The sequence below is a fragment of the Gobio gobio genome (assembly GCF_949357685.1).
Source record: "Gobio gobio genome assembly, chromosome: 13".
Taxonomy (NCBI): Eukaryota; Metazoa; Chordata; class Actinopteri; order Cypriniformes; family Gobionidae; genus Gobio; species Gobio gobio.
Window position 1 is genome coordinate 42943186 of NC_137106.1, and position 13637 is coordinate 42956822.

Sequence of the window (13637 nt, forward strand, 5' to 3'; positions counted from 1 at the left end):
TTAGCAACATCAGTGTGTTTGTCACCATGAATTACTGAAGTGAGGAACCATGGCTTCAGAGCCGCACCAGAAATCACAAATTCTACACGTTTCAAAGGAACATGCTCTATGGATTGAGAAACGTGTAGAATTTGTGATTTCTGGTGCGGCTCTGAAGCCATGGTTCCTCACTTCAGTAATCCATGGTGACCAACACACTGATGTTGCTAAGAGAACGTAAATTATATAAATCAACTAATGTGAACAAAATTAGACAAACTGTCTCATTTAAGTGTCCTCATAATGAAACCAGCAGCACAACACAATACCAATAACACATTTTGACCATCAATCAGCTACAATCATTTCTTTTTCAGACATATACTGTACGGTGAACAAAAAGACATTACTAATATAAGTATAGTGTGTAAAGTATACACTGTAAGCCCTAACGCTCAAAACAATTAATTGGTTTGAGTAGAGCCAACTCAAATTAAACAAATTAGTTCAAACAATTAACAATGAACTTTTATGAGTATTTAGAAATTTCAGTGCCACTTTATATTAGGTGGCCTTAATTACTATGTACTATTTTTTTCTTTTATTTTTTTATTTATTTGTCAGGGACAATGCAGCGCACATTATTACATACATAATTATCATAGACAAAGCCATAACAAAAAATGTGTAGATGTGTTGCATAAAAGGTTTATAGCTGATAGTCTATAAATAGATAGATACTAACATTTTAATTAATCATTTGACTGTGTACATACATGCTTTTACATTGTACTTACATTTTTTTAAATACCTGCCTGTAATTACATATGTAATTAATTTCTGTAGTTATATTTGTAATTACAAATATAACTACAGAAATTAATTACATATGTAATGTATGTAATTACACTGCTGACCCTTCCCTTACACCTAACCCTACCCTTAAACCTACCCATACCACCCCCACACCTGTCCCTAACTTTACCCATATCTCACCTCAATATCAGCAAAAGTGTTTTGCAATACAATATGAACACTATGTACATTGTACTTATTTTTTGACGTAAGTACATAGTAGTTAAGGCCACCTAATATAAAGTGTGGCAAAACGGACACATTTTAAATAATCTGAATTGTTTCATTGTTTTGAGTTTTATGAACTTGTTTCTTTTAATTTAGACAAACTTAAAGGTGCTGTATATAAGTTTTTCACTACTAAAGCATAAACATACCATAATATGCTTGCAGATATTTAGGAAACAAACTAAATTCACCTACTTGTTTCTCAGAAAACCAAAGCTACAGCCAGTTATTCTACTTGAAATGTGCGTTCCGTGTCGGAATGTCTGTTTTTGTTTTGGTCTGTGCGATACCGCACCCCATCAGTTTGCCCAATGGAATTTCGACACCCCAGGTTGCCAGTTGGCGGAAAACACAGTGTATTGCTGCCATGGAAGCCAGCAAACAAACTGGGTCAGAGATCGCATATTCTACCCAACCTAAAAAGCCTCTGTATCCATCTAAAAATCTCTATGAATGAGAGCATATTAAAAAGCGAATAAATCAACTCATCAACTTACAGTGTGGCTTTCATTGTCAATTGTGCTCGTTCCTGTTGCATGTCCTCAAGCTGGCAACCCGTGTGAGCGTCGAGTCTGAGGAGGAGGGTGCGGTGGAGGAGTTTGACCGCTAGCTGTCAATCCTACATACTGCACCTTTAAACTTAACCGAAACTGGGCTGGGATATCTATTTCCCAGCATGTTTTGCCATGACACTCAAAAGGGACAGTAAATGCCAAAATGAAGTGCTATATAAAGTTTTTTTTTTGTGTGCAAGATTAATGTTAAGTGGGAGATTTAGTAGTGCTTAATGTTTTGTTATGCTAGTTTATAAGAGTTTATGTTATGTTGGTTTTTTTGTAGGGTTACCATCATGGTGACGAGTGGAACATGAGCTTAGTTTGAGAACAGGTATACAGTATGTTAAATGTATTATATTACTGTCATCATTCAGCAAGTGCTATGCAATGCCAATGCTCCCAAGGCATTGTTTAATTAGCTAGTCACGTTTCCACTACTAAAAGTTTGAGATTACATTATATTTTTAAGTTAAATGTACAAATTAGTTTACTCAAATATTAAAAGTTCAGAGCAATTCAAATGTATGATTTCAAAATCAAAATTAGCAAGTTCTGCTTACTTAAACTTATTCGGTTTACAGTGTAACTGAATTTTTAACATTTAACAGTAAACCTGAGCTTTTTCTAGTGGTAGGACTTAAAGTACACAGTAACATACCTTAAAACTACAAGGAGGAATGTCATTTAGATGTCCTCCGCCATCACTGTCAAAGACCTAAAACAAGAAGGGAAAAAAGGTATCACTGCACAGTGTCATTAAACTCTTAGTCATATTTTGTTAGACAGAACAGAGCCATGGTTACAAACACTGCAGCAGACAAACTATCATTTTGTTGCTAAATAAAACCTCAGCAAAGCTAATTTCCTGTAGTGAGTCTATTTTGATCTAAAACAAAAGCGCTGAGGCTTCACTGGAAGTAAAGTGGCATTTTAATGGTTAGTAGGATGAACAGTCATGCAATCTCTTACAGGTTTTTAAATATTCACCCTCATTGTTTCTTTGCAGTGGAACAGTCTGCCAACATCCATTAATCTAACATATACTTTTGTGGACTAAAATATTGTTAGCCTTTATAATAGATTGCTTGTGATGTTCCTAATTTAAGGTGCTTTGGACAAAAGTGTCCCTCCCTGACACGTGGTTATAAACATTTTAGATTTTTTCACTGAGGCCTATTTATAATAGTTTTTCTGGATCTTTTCCCTCTTCTTAAGCATTAGACAGGGTGTTTTTTTCTGATTTGCCCTGAAGACCTGTAAACAATCTCTTTACATATGAAATGAGAAACTTTTAAAGCTCTTTCACATCAAAGCATAATGCAAATGTAAAAATGTTAATGGGGCACCATAAATGTGAAGAGAAAATAAACTGACGTCTCACACAAGACCATAATCTTAAAATAGGAACATTTTAACTCCCCCTGTAGTCAATAGTTTTATCCATTAAAACTCATCTTTGATCACTAAAATTACATATTTAAATGTTTTTTTCCTGTGAAAATAATTTCTACATCACAACTTCCTGATTACCTACACAATGGCAAGAGAAATGCTGGTTTAAATGAGCCATATACACTACATTGCCAAACGTTTTGGGAGGCCTACCTTTACATGCACATGAACTTTAATGACATCCCATTCTTAATCCATAGGGTTTAATATGGAATTGCCCCACCTTTTGCAGCTATAACAGCTTCTCTTCTGGGAATGCTTTCCCCAAGGTTTAGGAGTGTGTTTATGGGAATTTTTGACCATTCTTCTAGAAGTGGATTTGTGAGGTCAGACACGGATGTTGGATGAGAAGGCCTGGCTCGCAGTCTCCGCTCTAATTCATCCCAAAGGTGTTCTATCGGGTTGAGGTCAGGACTCTGTGCAGGCCAGTCAAGTTCCTCCACAACAAACTCGCTCATCCATGTCTTTATGGACCTTGCTTTGTGCACTGGTCATATTGGGATAGGAAGGGGCCATCCCCAAACTGTTTCCACAAAGTTGGGAGCATGAAATTATCCAAAATGTCTTGGTTTGCTGAAGCATCCTTTCAGAATTCCTTTCACTGGAAATAAGGGGCCAAGCCCAAACCCTGAAAAACAACCCCACACCATAATCCCCCCTCCACCAAACGTTACACTAGGCACCATACAGTCAGGCAAGTACCGTTCTCCTGCCAACCGCCAAACCCAGGCTCATCCATCGGATTGCCAGAGCATGATTCGTCACTCCAGAGAACACGTCTCCACTGCTCTAGAGTCCAGTGGCGTGCTTTACACCACTGCATCCGACGCTTTGCATTGCACTTGGTGATGTAAGGCTTGGATGCAGCTGCTCGGCCATGGAAACCCATTCCATGAAGCTCTCTACGCACTGTTCTTGAGCTAATCTGAAGGCCACAGAAAGTTTGGAGGTCTGTAGCTATTGACTGTGCAGAAATTTGATAACTTCTGCGCACTGTGCGCCTCTGTGACTTTTACGTGGCCTACCACTTTGTGACTGAGTTGCTTTTGTTCCCAATTGCTTCTACTTAGTTATAATACAACTAACCGTTGACCGTGGAATATTTTGTAGTGAGGAAATTTCACGAATGGACTTATTGCACAGATGGCAACCTATCACAGTACCATGCTCGAATTCACTGATCTCCTGAGAGCAACCCATTCTTTCACAAATGTTTGTAGAAGCGTCTGCATGCCTAGGTGCTTGATTTTATCCACCCGTGGCCATGGAAGTGATTTGAACACCTGAATTCAATGATTTGAAGGGGAACCCCACACATTTGGCAATACGGTATATGTTTGAACCAGAAAATGATTCAGAAGAATAAGTGAAAGAGTGAATTATACAGGCTTGTCTACAAGTTGAAGTATCAGAATAGTAATGCATTTTATGTATTTTTATGTATCGCTCTCTACAACATTGGACACAAAGGTAATTAATATGATTAGTCTTTGGCTTGACTATGTTATCAAACAGCTAATAATGTGTTGCTAATGTTACACAAACCATGTTCTTATTTGCCATCTCAGAGTCAGACTGCAGTCTAAAAATCAGCATCCTTAGAAATGCTATGAACAACACAGAACGTCAGTGGAGAAAGGCATATAGGTCATCATAACATCGCAATATACATGATATACATAATTCTATTTTTTTTTCAGGTTGGTTGAATTCAGTTATAATCAGTAATCTTAAATCATGCATTTCATTGAAAACATTGTTTTTAGGGCATCATCCATGTTGAAAATGGTTATGCTGCTAAATATTATAGCGTAAACCATGATCTAATTTTTCCACAATTCAAAGATTTATTTAAGAAATGTATTTGAAACAGAAATCTTTTGTAACATTATGTGTCTTTCTTATCACTTTTGGTCAACCTAATACGTCCTTGCTGAATAAAGGTATTCATTTCTTTAAAAAAAACTAAAAACATTTTTAATTCAATTCAATTAAATAACACTTTTGAATGGTTGTGTATGCATATATGACTGTCAAACCCAAGGCTAAACAGGATTAATGTCAAGGACAAGTAACTAATGATTTGCTAATTAGTGAAAACAAACGTGGGCTAAAAGATTGATTGATGTTCTCAAAACTAAGTGAAAGACAAAGAGGGGGAAAAAGACAAAAAAGACACTGTTGATGACATGATGGCTACTGCAGCGTCCTTAGCAAAAGGTTGGCCTGTTTAATATTTAGCAACTAGCATAGGGCTCTTATAGTAACCATCTGTGTGTCGCTGCGGGGTACAGTATAGCAGGCTGCAATTTACCACATATGGCTTTTAATAATTCATAATACTCCCTCTGTCGGTCTCCACACCTCTGCCTTCTGTGGTGTGAAATAAAATTGGGGCTTGTTAGCCAAGCTGGCTGGATCTCCCATTACATGACACATGTCACGGAGGGACAGGGACTTCATGTCAGTGATTGGATTTATTTTCTTTCGCTACTGGATGCTACCAAGATGTAACTGGATTAATTTAGTGACAGAAATTAACGATTGAAAAAATACAATTATTAAGGGCAGAAATTTGCCCCCTGGAATTGGTTTTCAGTGGCATTTTTTCCTGTAAGTTCGAAGAAATAACATTTATTTAAATTACTTTTTTTTTTTAATGGCCACTGCAGTGTGTCAACCCTTAACTATATAGACAAAAATGTTATAAAATATATTAAATGTCAAAAAACATTTATTTAACAAACAAATCTGCCACTTTGGTGTGGAAGATCTTTGCTTATGAAAACTTTTTGCAATACAATCTGTGAATTAGATCATATATAATAATTGGATGATTTAGATTTCTAGGAGGCTGTAGCAATGTTATCCCAAACAACCTTCCAGTTATTATCTTTATGGACATTCCAGGTTATTACTCCATAAAAATCTATTTATTTTAAAAGAACGTACTTATTCATATTTAAGCATATTATTTGGAGATCTAGTCTATGTAGAGCCAGTTTGGCTCACCAAGGTACTCATAATGCATTTTTATTTGATAATTTTCAATGGATATTTTTTATTACTGATTTTCGTTTTTGAATAAAATAAATTGCCATTGAGCTCATTGCAATACATTCTGGAATTGCTTTATCTGAGAAGCATATAGGCAATTTTGCTTTAAAAGGTGGCCACAATTAGTTGTCTTAGAAAAAGCTCTTGAAAGAAGCTCTTGCAGCCGCATCTATGATTACTTAAAATGGTTTCTAGCTAAGTAGCAAGGGTGCTACGATCAGGATTTTTGGGCCCAAGCACCGATTATGACCACCGATAACAGGATTGGCCCATACAATCACTGATACCGGTCACCAAAATAAATAATTCTTAACAACAGTGTATTTTAAGTATAAAAATTAAGAGATGAGAAAGTATTATGAATTGATAACTCTTTATTTCTTGGCAAGCAACATGTGAAATAAATAATAAAATAAACAAAACGGTCTTTATCAACAGAAAGTAATCAAATGTAAAACAACACTGCATAGTCTTCACTGTATAAATTAAATATAGATTAATCCAACTAAATCTACTATAGAGCAGTGAGTTATTTCCTTATTGTTTTGTGTTGTTTGATTAACATTAATGACACAGATTGTAGCAGGAATATTAGTCAGGTGTCACTTTAAGACAGAAAGCACAGATCCAATATACTGTTACACATGCAACTTATTTCCGAACTGCTTGTGTTTACTTAAACATACTTCTTACTTTATACTTCATATTTTTGTGTTTTTAACCGTTAGGCGTCAGGTGCGAATCCAAAGCTCAAAGTTCACTTGCTTGTCCCTGTTCCACTCTGTCTCGTAGCACGTGCACAGAAAGCCACTTGAGGAACAGTAGCCTCTCTCTTTCGTAGCTTAATGCAGTTTTAATACCTCTTTTTTTATTATCGAGCACATCCTGCAGTTTAGCAACAGTAGACTGTATTTTACAACAATCACTGATCTAGCTGTTTTGGACATTCAATTTGGGCTTTTAGGGAGGAATAATGGAAAGAAAGTGAAGGAAGGAATGCACTAAAATATCACATCTCGTTTCTTGCTGTCATTGCTGTAGGGTTGCTGTTGTTGGAATGTCACTAAATATGTTGCTTATGTATTGACCTTTACAGACACCTGGTAGAACTGCCAGACCAGTGAATGTAGTGAAGCAATTTTAGCTGCGCTTAGCAAAAAATGTCTCAAGTTTTGCACCATCTGATCAGCCTTTATGAGACCACCAATCAAAGTATATAAAGCTATTATTGGCAGATACGCAACTATCTGTGCTCAACCAAACGGAGCACCCTTACTAGGTTTTGGAATTTAACTATTGGGTGCAGGTTAAGAAGGGGTCTAACTTCAGAAGCATCTATATTTCTACAACGAGCCATGCTATACTAGCTGTGATCCAGCAAACTAGCATTCCTTACCTGAGGAAGACCACTGTAAGAACAGCAGCTCAAATCACTGAAATCCTTTTCACAGGAACAAAATGAAAAAACAGAGGGATTTTCCATTTTTATACAGACTAAGATGGTTTACTGGGTGGTAAAGAAGTGCTACAGACTTAACAAAACAAGCAACTGTTACTTATTTAGCTGCCACTTTTTATTCCAAACAACACACAGTACTCTAATTGTAGAGACAGTCCCCCTGCAATAACCCGCTATTAAATGCCTTGCTCAAGGGCACGTCATGACAGGAAATCTATTAAATTCTACAGCTCATGGGTCACCCCTCTCTGGGTTTAAACAAACGGCCCAGTGCAGTTCCTTAACTGCCAATCTACCACCATTATTAGCACAGTGCAGTAAAATATCAACAGAGAGGAACCATCATCAGCTCCATCAAAATCTCAAGGCTTTACACTCGGTAACCATATATGAAACCCTACATCCTAAAATAGCCCTTCTTATTATCTTGGTGCATTTCTGAGAAAGGAGGTGGAGATAGGAGAATGAACAACATTTTTAATCCTGTCAGCTCTGTAATTACTACCTTTAGAGAGTCTTTATTTATCAAAGTCCTGTTATTTGCACCTGTGGGAGGAATTTCCCACCAGCATGACGCATAAGTTTCAAAACATAAAAGGTAGTAAAATGTATATGCAAATGTACTTTCCCAGCATTTGTGTTACGGCACACAGTCACGACTGGTTATAATCAGACAGAGTGAGTGCAGTACCTGAGAGACAGAAGGCTTCTTTTCATGACCTCGCTTGGTAAGAGTATCCAGGCCCTTGAGGGATGAAAAGACCCCTTTCTTACTGCGACCTCGGTGGGATAGAGACAGAGAACGCTTTCGCATTGTGGCCTCATCTCTGGAACAGATCTGTAGAACAATAGAGAGATTGGTGGTAATGGTAACTAGGCAAGTATTCCAGTTTTGGAAATGGAAATGTTACAAAACCTGTTAAAAAAGTAAAAATCCCATTCATTTTCCTCTGAGTAATGAATGAACAATAATGTATAAACCTGCCACAACTCCATCTAAAAAAAGTGTATATAATAGCTGAATTCCCCATGAAGAACTAGACTGCCCACAGTCCTGATCCATCAGTTAGAGAAGTCACTGTCGCCATGGAAATGAGAATCAGGCTAAAAGAACTCAGCAGCAACAACAGACTCCCATGAAGCATTGCAAATGACAATCAAGTCAGTCTCCCTACACTCAACCAACTTATATATATGGGAATATTTTGCAATAAAACTCCACATAAATTGTATTTTAATCTTATTATAAAGGTCTATAAATGAATAGTTTTACATTGTACTGTTGTTTTGCATCAAATCACGTAATTTGCAATGCTTCATGGGATAGTTCAACTCACTCAACAGTTGTGGTAAACGAAATGACAGAATTTTCATTTTTGGGTAAATATCCCTTATATTCACCCAAAAATGAAAATTCTGTCATTTCGTTTACCACAACTGTGGTGAGTTGATGAATGTTTATATGTGAATAAAAGCCTAAATTAAATCTGTTCATCATATAAAGAGATCGAGTCTCTTCAGAAATTTTGGACTAAACTGTTCAATTGATGTGGATTCGTTTTACGATCTCTTTATTAACTTTTTTTAAGCGTTAAAGTGACACTTGCATTGCTGTCAATCGAGGGACAGAAAGCTCTCAGATTTCATCAAAAAGATCTTCATTTGTGTTCTGAAGATGAATGGTTTTGAAACGACATGAGGGTGAGTAAATTATGTTAAATTTACTGGGTGAACTTAAATTTATTGGGTGAACCATCCCTTTAAATCCTTAGTAGTTAAAAAGTGGGCTGTAACTGTACTGTAGTGTTCAAGGCTACTAACCAGTGCGTGAAGGGAGGAGACGGAGAAGATTCCCAGACGGGCTAGTGATGCTTTGGTTGGGCGGCTGGCCGTGGCTAGGAGGCTCTTGGGGTTGGGTAACTCGCTGCCTTGCAGACTGGCCAGGTAGCAGCGCATGCGGAAAAGGTCCATGTTGAAGCGTTCAAGATTCTGTTCCCACTGTTGGATCTGTCCGCAAATTTAAAAAAATGATTGATGAGGAAGAGCATTTCACCCACCAGTTAACAAACTTCCTTTGACAGTGATCGTTTGTGATCTATGGTGGCAGAAAGAGCATGAGTAATGGATCTCTGTGGCTGTAATTGTTCTCAGATGTGAGTGGGGCATACAGGGAGTTTTTTTCCTCCAATCTCCAATTGCCATTATACTTTGTAATAAAATCTCATAGGGGAAACAATTGGATTGAATGCTTTGCGAGTTTGACAAAACAGATGAAGGATAAATAACATGCCGGGGTCATTAGTCACAGTCCTATGAACATTATCAGTTTGCAGATGAAAATGTAAAAAAACTCCAGTCTCGCATAGCTAGACATTCAACTAGTCTGGTCAATATTTCAGCCAAGAACCACCCACTTAAACAGGAAGCGATCGTCTGTCTGACATGTAACATGCCCAGTATTTGTTTTGTTTTAATGTACCATAAGCCCTTTCTACACCGTCTGAGGCAGTGATTAATAAAAGTCTATCTAAACCAATGATGCTATTGTTGTATAGTGTTCACTTATTATTTTGTTATGCAAAATAAATGTTGCTTTTGTGACTGTATGCTTTGGTTTGGGCTTTCAGCATCAATTAATACTGTACCACTGGCAAGTCTAGAAACACTGTGTCATTAAGGTTTCTTGGCTTTTGGTTTATTAAATCCTACCAACTCAACCCCACACTGTTAAAACAAGTGTATTGAGGCTGGACAGACACTTTGCTGTCAACTCATGGGAACCTTACCCTAACCCAGGAGTGCAGTTTTAGGAGCGTGACACTGGATACCGGCATCCTCCCATTACTACAAAAAGAGCTCAGAGTCCATTAAGAACACACTAGCTTGCCTAAGTCTTTGGAACCTGTTTGAGAATTTTGATCTAATTGTGTCCCAGGGTATTTGATACAGTATCAACTAATAGCTACTTGTGTTGATTAGGTGAGAATATAATAGATGAAAGTTCTCACACAGTCTGTTCATTGACTGTCTGCTGAGCATAGGTGTATTTTTTGGGTGGGACATGTTCCCACCACTTTTGCCAGGGTCGATATTGTCCCCAACACTTTTTTTTAAAACATCTCACAGCATGGATGTACCTCTTACAAAGGAAACACCTCCAGTTGGCTAGTAGAGTATTAATTCCATTCGTTTGTGCGTAATTCGTAAGAGGCTATCTGGCGCTGGAATGAGTTGTTTTTGAAATCATGCTGAGTGTTGCCACTGTTGTGGCTTATGCAATCTTCACATAGACAGGGGCGCTTCAATCTAACGATGTTGCGGGGAGAAAAGTGTCTCTATTTGTTCTGGTGAAATCACAAATGTGTCCATGATGATTTACAATAACGGATGAACATCTTTGATTTAAGAGAGGAAAAAAAAAACTATACAAAGGCAGATCAGAACCTCTGGCACACTTAATAAAAATTCTACCACCAGGCCATTAGGACACACAAACATCAAATGCGGATATGGGCATATTCACTGACAAAGCCTCTTGAGACTAACAATACATTATATTAGTAGATGTAAGGATGAAACTTACATTAAACATGAGATATATGTCAATAAATTAACCTCAATGTACTGTTGGAAACTATTTTCCTCGTTAAAGCAGAGACCAGGAGACGTTGGGATATCTTTCAAGACTTTACTCTTTATTGAGACACAAGCTGTGTTTTCGCTGTAGTTGTCCAACAAGTCTGACTAAAACAGTTTACACTGGAATGTATCTACATTTTAGGGGGTGGGATTTACACAGTAGAGGAGGAGACAATCTAAACAAAAGAATGCAAATATTGTATGTAAAGAGGCCTGTATCAGACTCCAATCCTAATCCAATCAGCCTAACGATTACAGGGTAGGGCTGGGCGATAAAACGACAACTAAAATTATTGCGAAATAATTTCCCTCGATAAAACGATAACAGTTCGATAAATGCTCGATATAATGCTTATGCGCTATGCGTAATGGGTGCTGCACGCGGTGTTGTTGACAGTCACAATGGCCGACAGGCTGACAGACTTGGAGGAGTGTGGAGCGAGAAAAATGAGCGATAGTGAAGAAAATTCAGCACTCACGACCAGCTCGGAGAACACAGATATAATTGACAAGAAAGGTCACTCAACTTCAGTGGTTTGGAGATATTTGGGCAATCCGACATAAAACAGAACGACATGCACTGCTTATCATAGGTTTACCACACGGTAATATAATTATTCAATTATCTTGCTTCTTCGAAGTGCTTCCATATATCATTGAGCCCAACACAGTGGTAAATCTACATTAGCCTAATATCAGTTCACGCATAGGCTTATCGCCTTGTTAGTTGTAGTGGGTGACTTACAACAAGCTAACGTTAACAAACTATAATCACTAAAACATCGTACTTATGGAAAAATACATCAGTATCATCTTTTTTTGTCTTTGGTGATTTATTAATAACTCAGCATCACCTGTATTAAAAGAGAAATAAAATAATTTAATCCGATGTTTAAAGTGAATAAAATAGACTTGACAGCCCTTACTGGAGTTCATCAACTACTGTACTTTGTGCTCTCTCCCAGCACACGGCAGTTGTGTGTGTGTGTGTGTGTGTGTGTGTGTGTGTCGTGTGCGGTGGACAAATCCAATGTAAGGGAAGAGAGGGGGGACTCAAAATGTTTCTAAACGTAAAACGCATTTTTTGCCCGTTTGCGTGTTTATTGTTTTACTACTTACACAATTATTTTAATTAAATATATGTAATTATATTATTGATATAAAGAGTGTAGAGTAAAAAAAAATGAAGCTTTTTTCCTTTTATTTATTTTATTTATAATGTCAGTGTCATTTATTTAAAAGGTTTGGCATGCTCAGAAATCAGAAAGATTTTTTTGTTTATTGACAAAAATTATCTTTAAAGCACTTTAACTTTGCATTTGCAGTCAGCAGAGCCAAATGTTATCATTACAGTTCTAGATTTTACAATAGATGTTTATTTGATACATTCTATTTATATTCTAATATTCTACTCTATTAATATTGATTTTCTTAGTAATATCAAAACTGAGTTTTTTTTTCAAAGTTCAATTTATTTAAATTGTTCACCTGTTTGGGAAGTGTTTGTCATGTTTTGACAATAAAGGATAATTTAAAACCACAATTAACTGTCTGTTTTCTACATCTTTCACTGAGGAGCAAAAATGTGCCTTTAAACGTTAAAGAAATAAAGATTTGACATTTATCGTGATAATTATCGATATCGACTGATATAGAAAAATTATATTGTGATAATTTTTTGGGCCATATCGCCCAGCCCTATTACAGGGGCTCCAAGAGCCGTTAAAGACAAAAGGTGAGAATCTCAGTAATCTGGCTCACTGACAACAGGAACTGGCAGGCATATCTTGCTTGAAACTTTGCATAACAGACTAATGTCATCATCTTTACCTTAAATGCTAAATACAATGTACTTTAAAAACATTCTTAAATTTGTAATCCCACAGTAATATTAAAATTAATTTCGGGACATCGTAATGCTATTTTTTAAATGCATTTGTTATTGTACAGATTGGACATTAGCAGACCCCTCCCTCTGTCAAACCCACTTTTTAAAACAAAGTTACGCCACAGCTGAATGATACATGATCTTACAAAACAAATTGCGAGAAATGGATGAAATCACAAGTATGAATCCGACTGGTTGGCTTTACACAACTTCTGAGACATGAGTCAAGTCAAGTCAAGTCAACTTTATTTATATAGCGCTTTTAACAATGTAGATTGTTTCAAAGCAGCTTTACAGTGTTAAACAGGAAAATAATGCAGCATAATTTTATTCAGCTGTATAGCCATTCTGGAAAAATTTCAAGTATCATACAGTGACAGTGTGGGCTTTAGATCAATAATTTGATCAGTAATTTAGTTTAAATGGTTAATTTAGTTTATTATTTAGATGTATTTCGATGTTTAGTTGAAAAATTTAGTGTCCCCAACTGAGCACGCCAAGCCAGAGGAAACAAACATGAAAC

General features: G+C 36.8%; 1 protein-coding gene across 5 annotated transcripts in view; it reads right to left on the reverse strand.

Annotated features, from left to right (window-relative positions):
- tiam2a (TIAM Rac1 associated GEF 2a) overlaps nucleotides 1-13637 on the reverse strand; it is a 152733-nt gene that overhangs the window by 56612 nt on the left and 82484 nt on the right. For 3 of the 5 annotated variants that reach the window (XM_079833379.1, XM_079833378.1, XM_079833377.1), the window contains exons 7-9: nucleotides 9409-9594; nucleotides 8279-8425; nucleotides 2278-2334 (exon numbers count right to left, since the gene is read on the reverse strand). In XM_079833379.1, the coding sequence (XP_079689505.1) occupies nucleotides 2278-2334; nucleotides 8279-8425; nucleotides 9409-9594 (390 nt within the window). Of the gene's footprint in view, nucleotides 1-2277; nucleotides 2335-7524; nucleotides 7570-8278; nucleotides 8426-9408; nucleotides 9595-13637 lie in introns of all 5 variants that reach the window. The other 2 variants (XM_079833375.1, XM_079833376.1) reach the window with 1 other exon arrangement.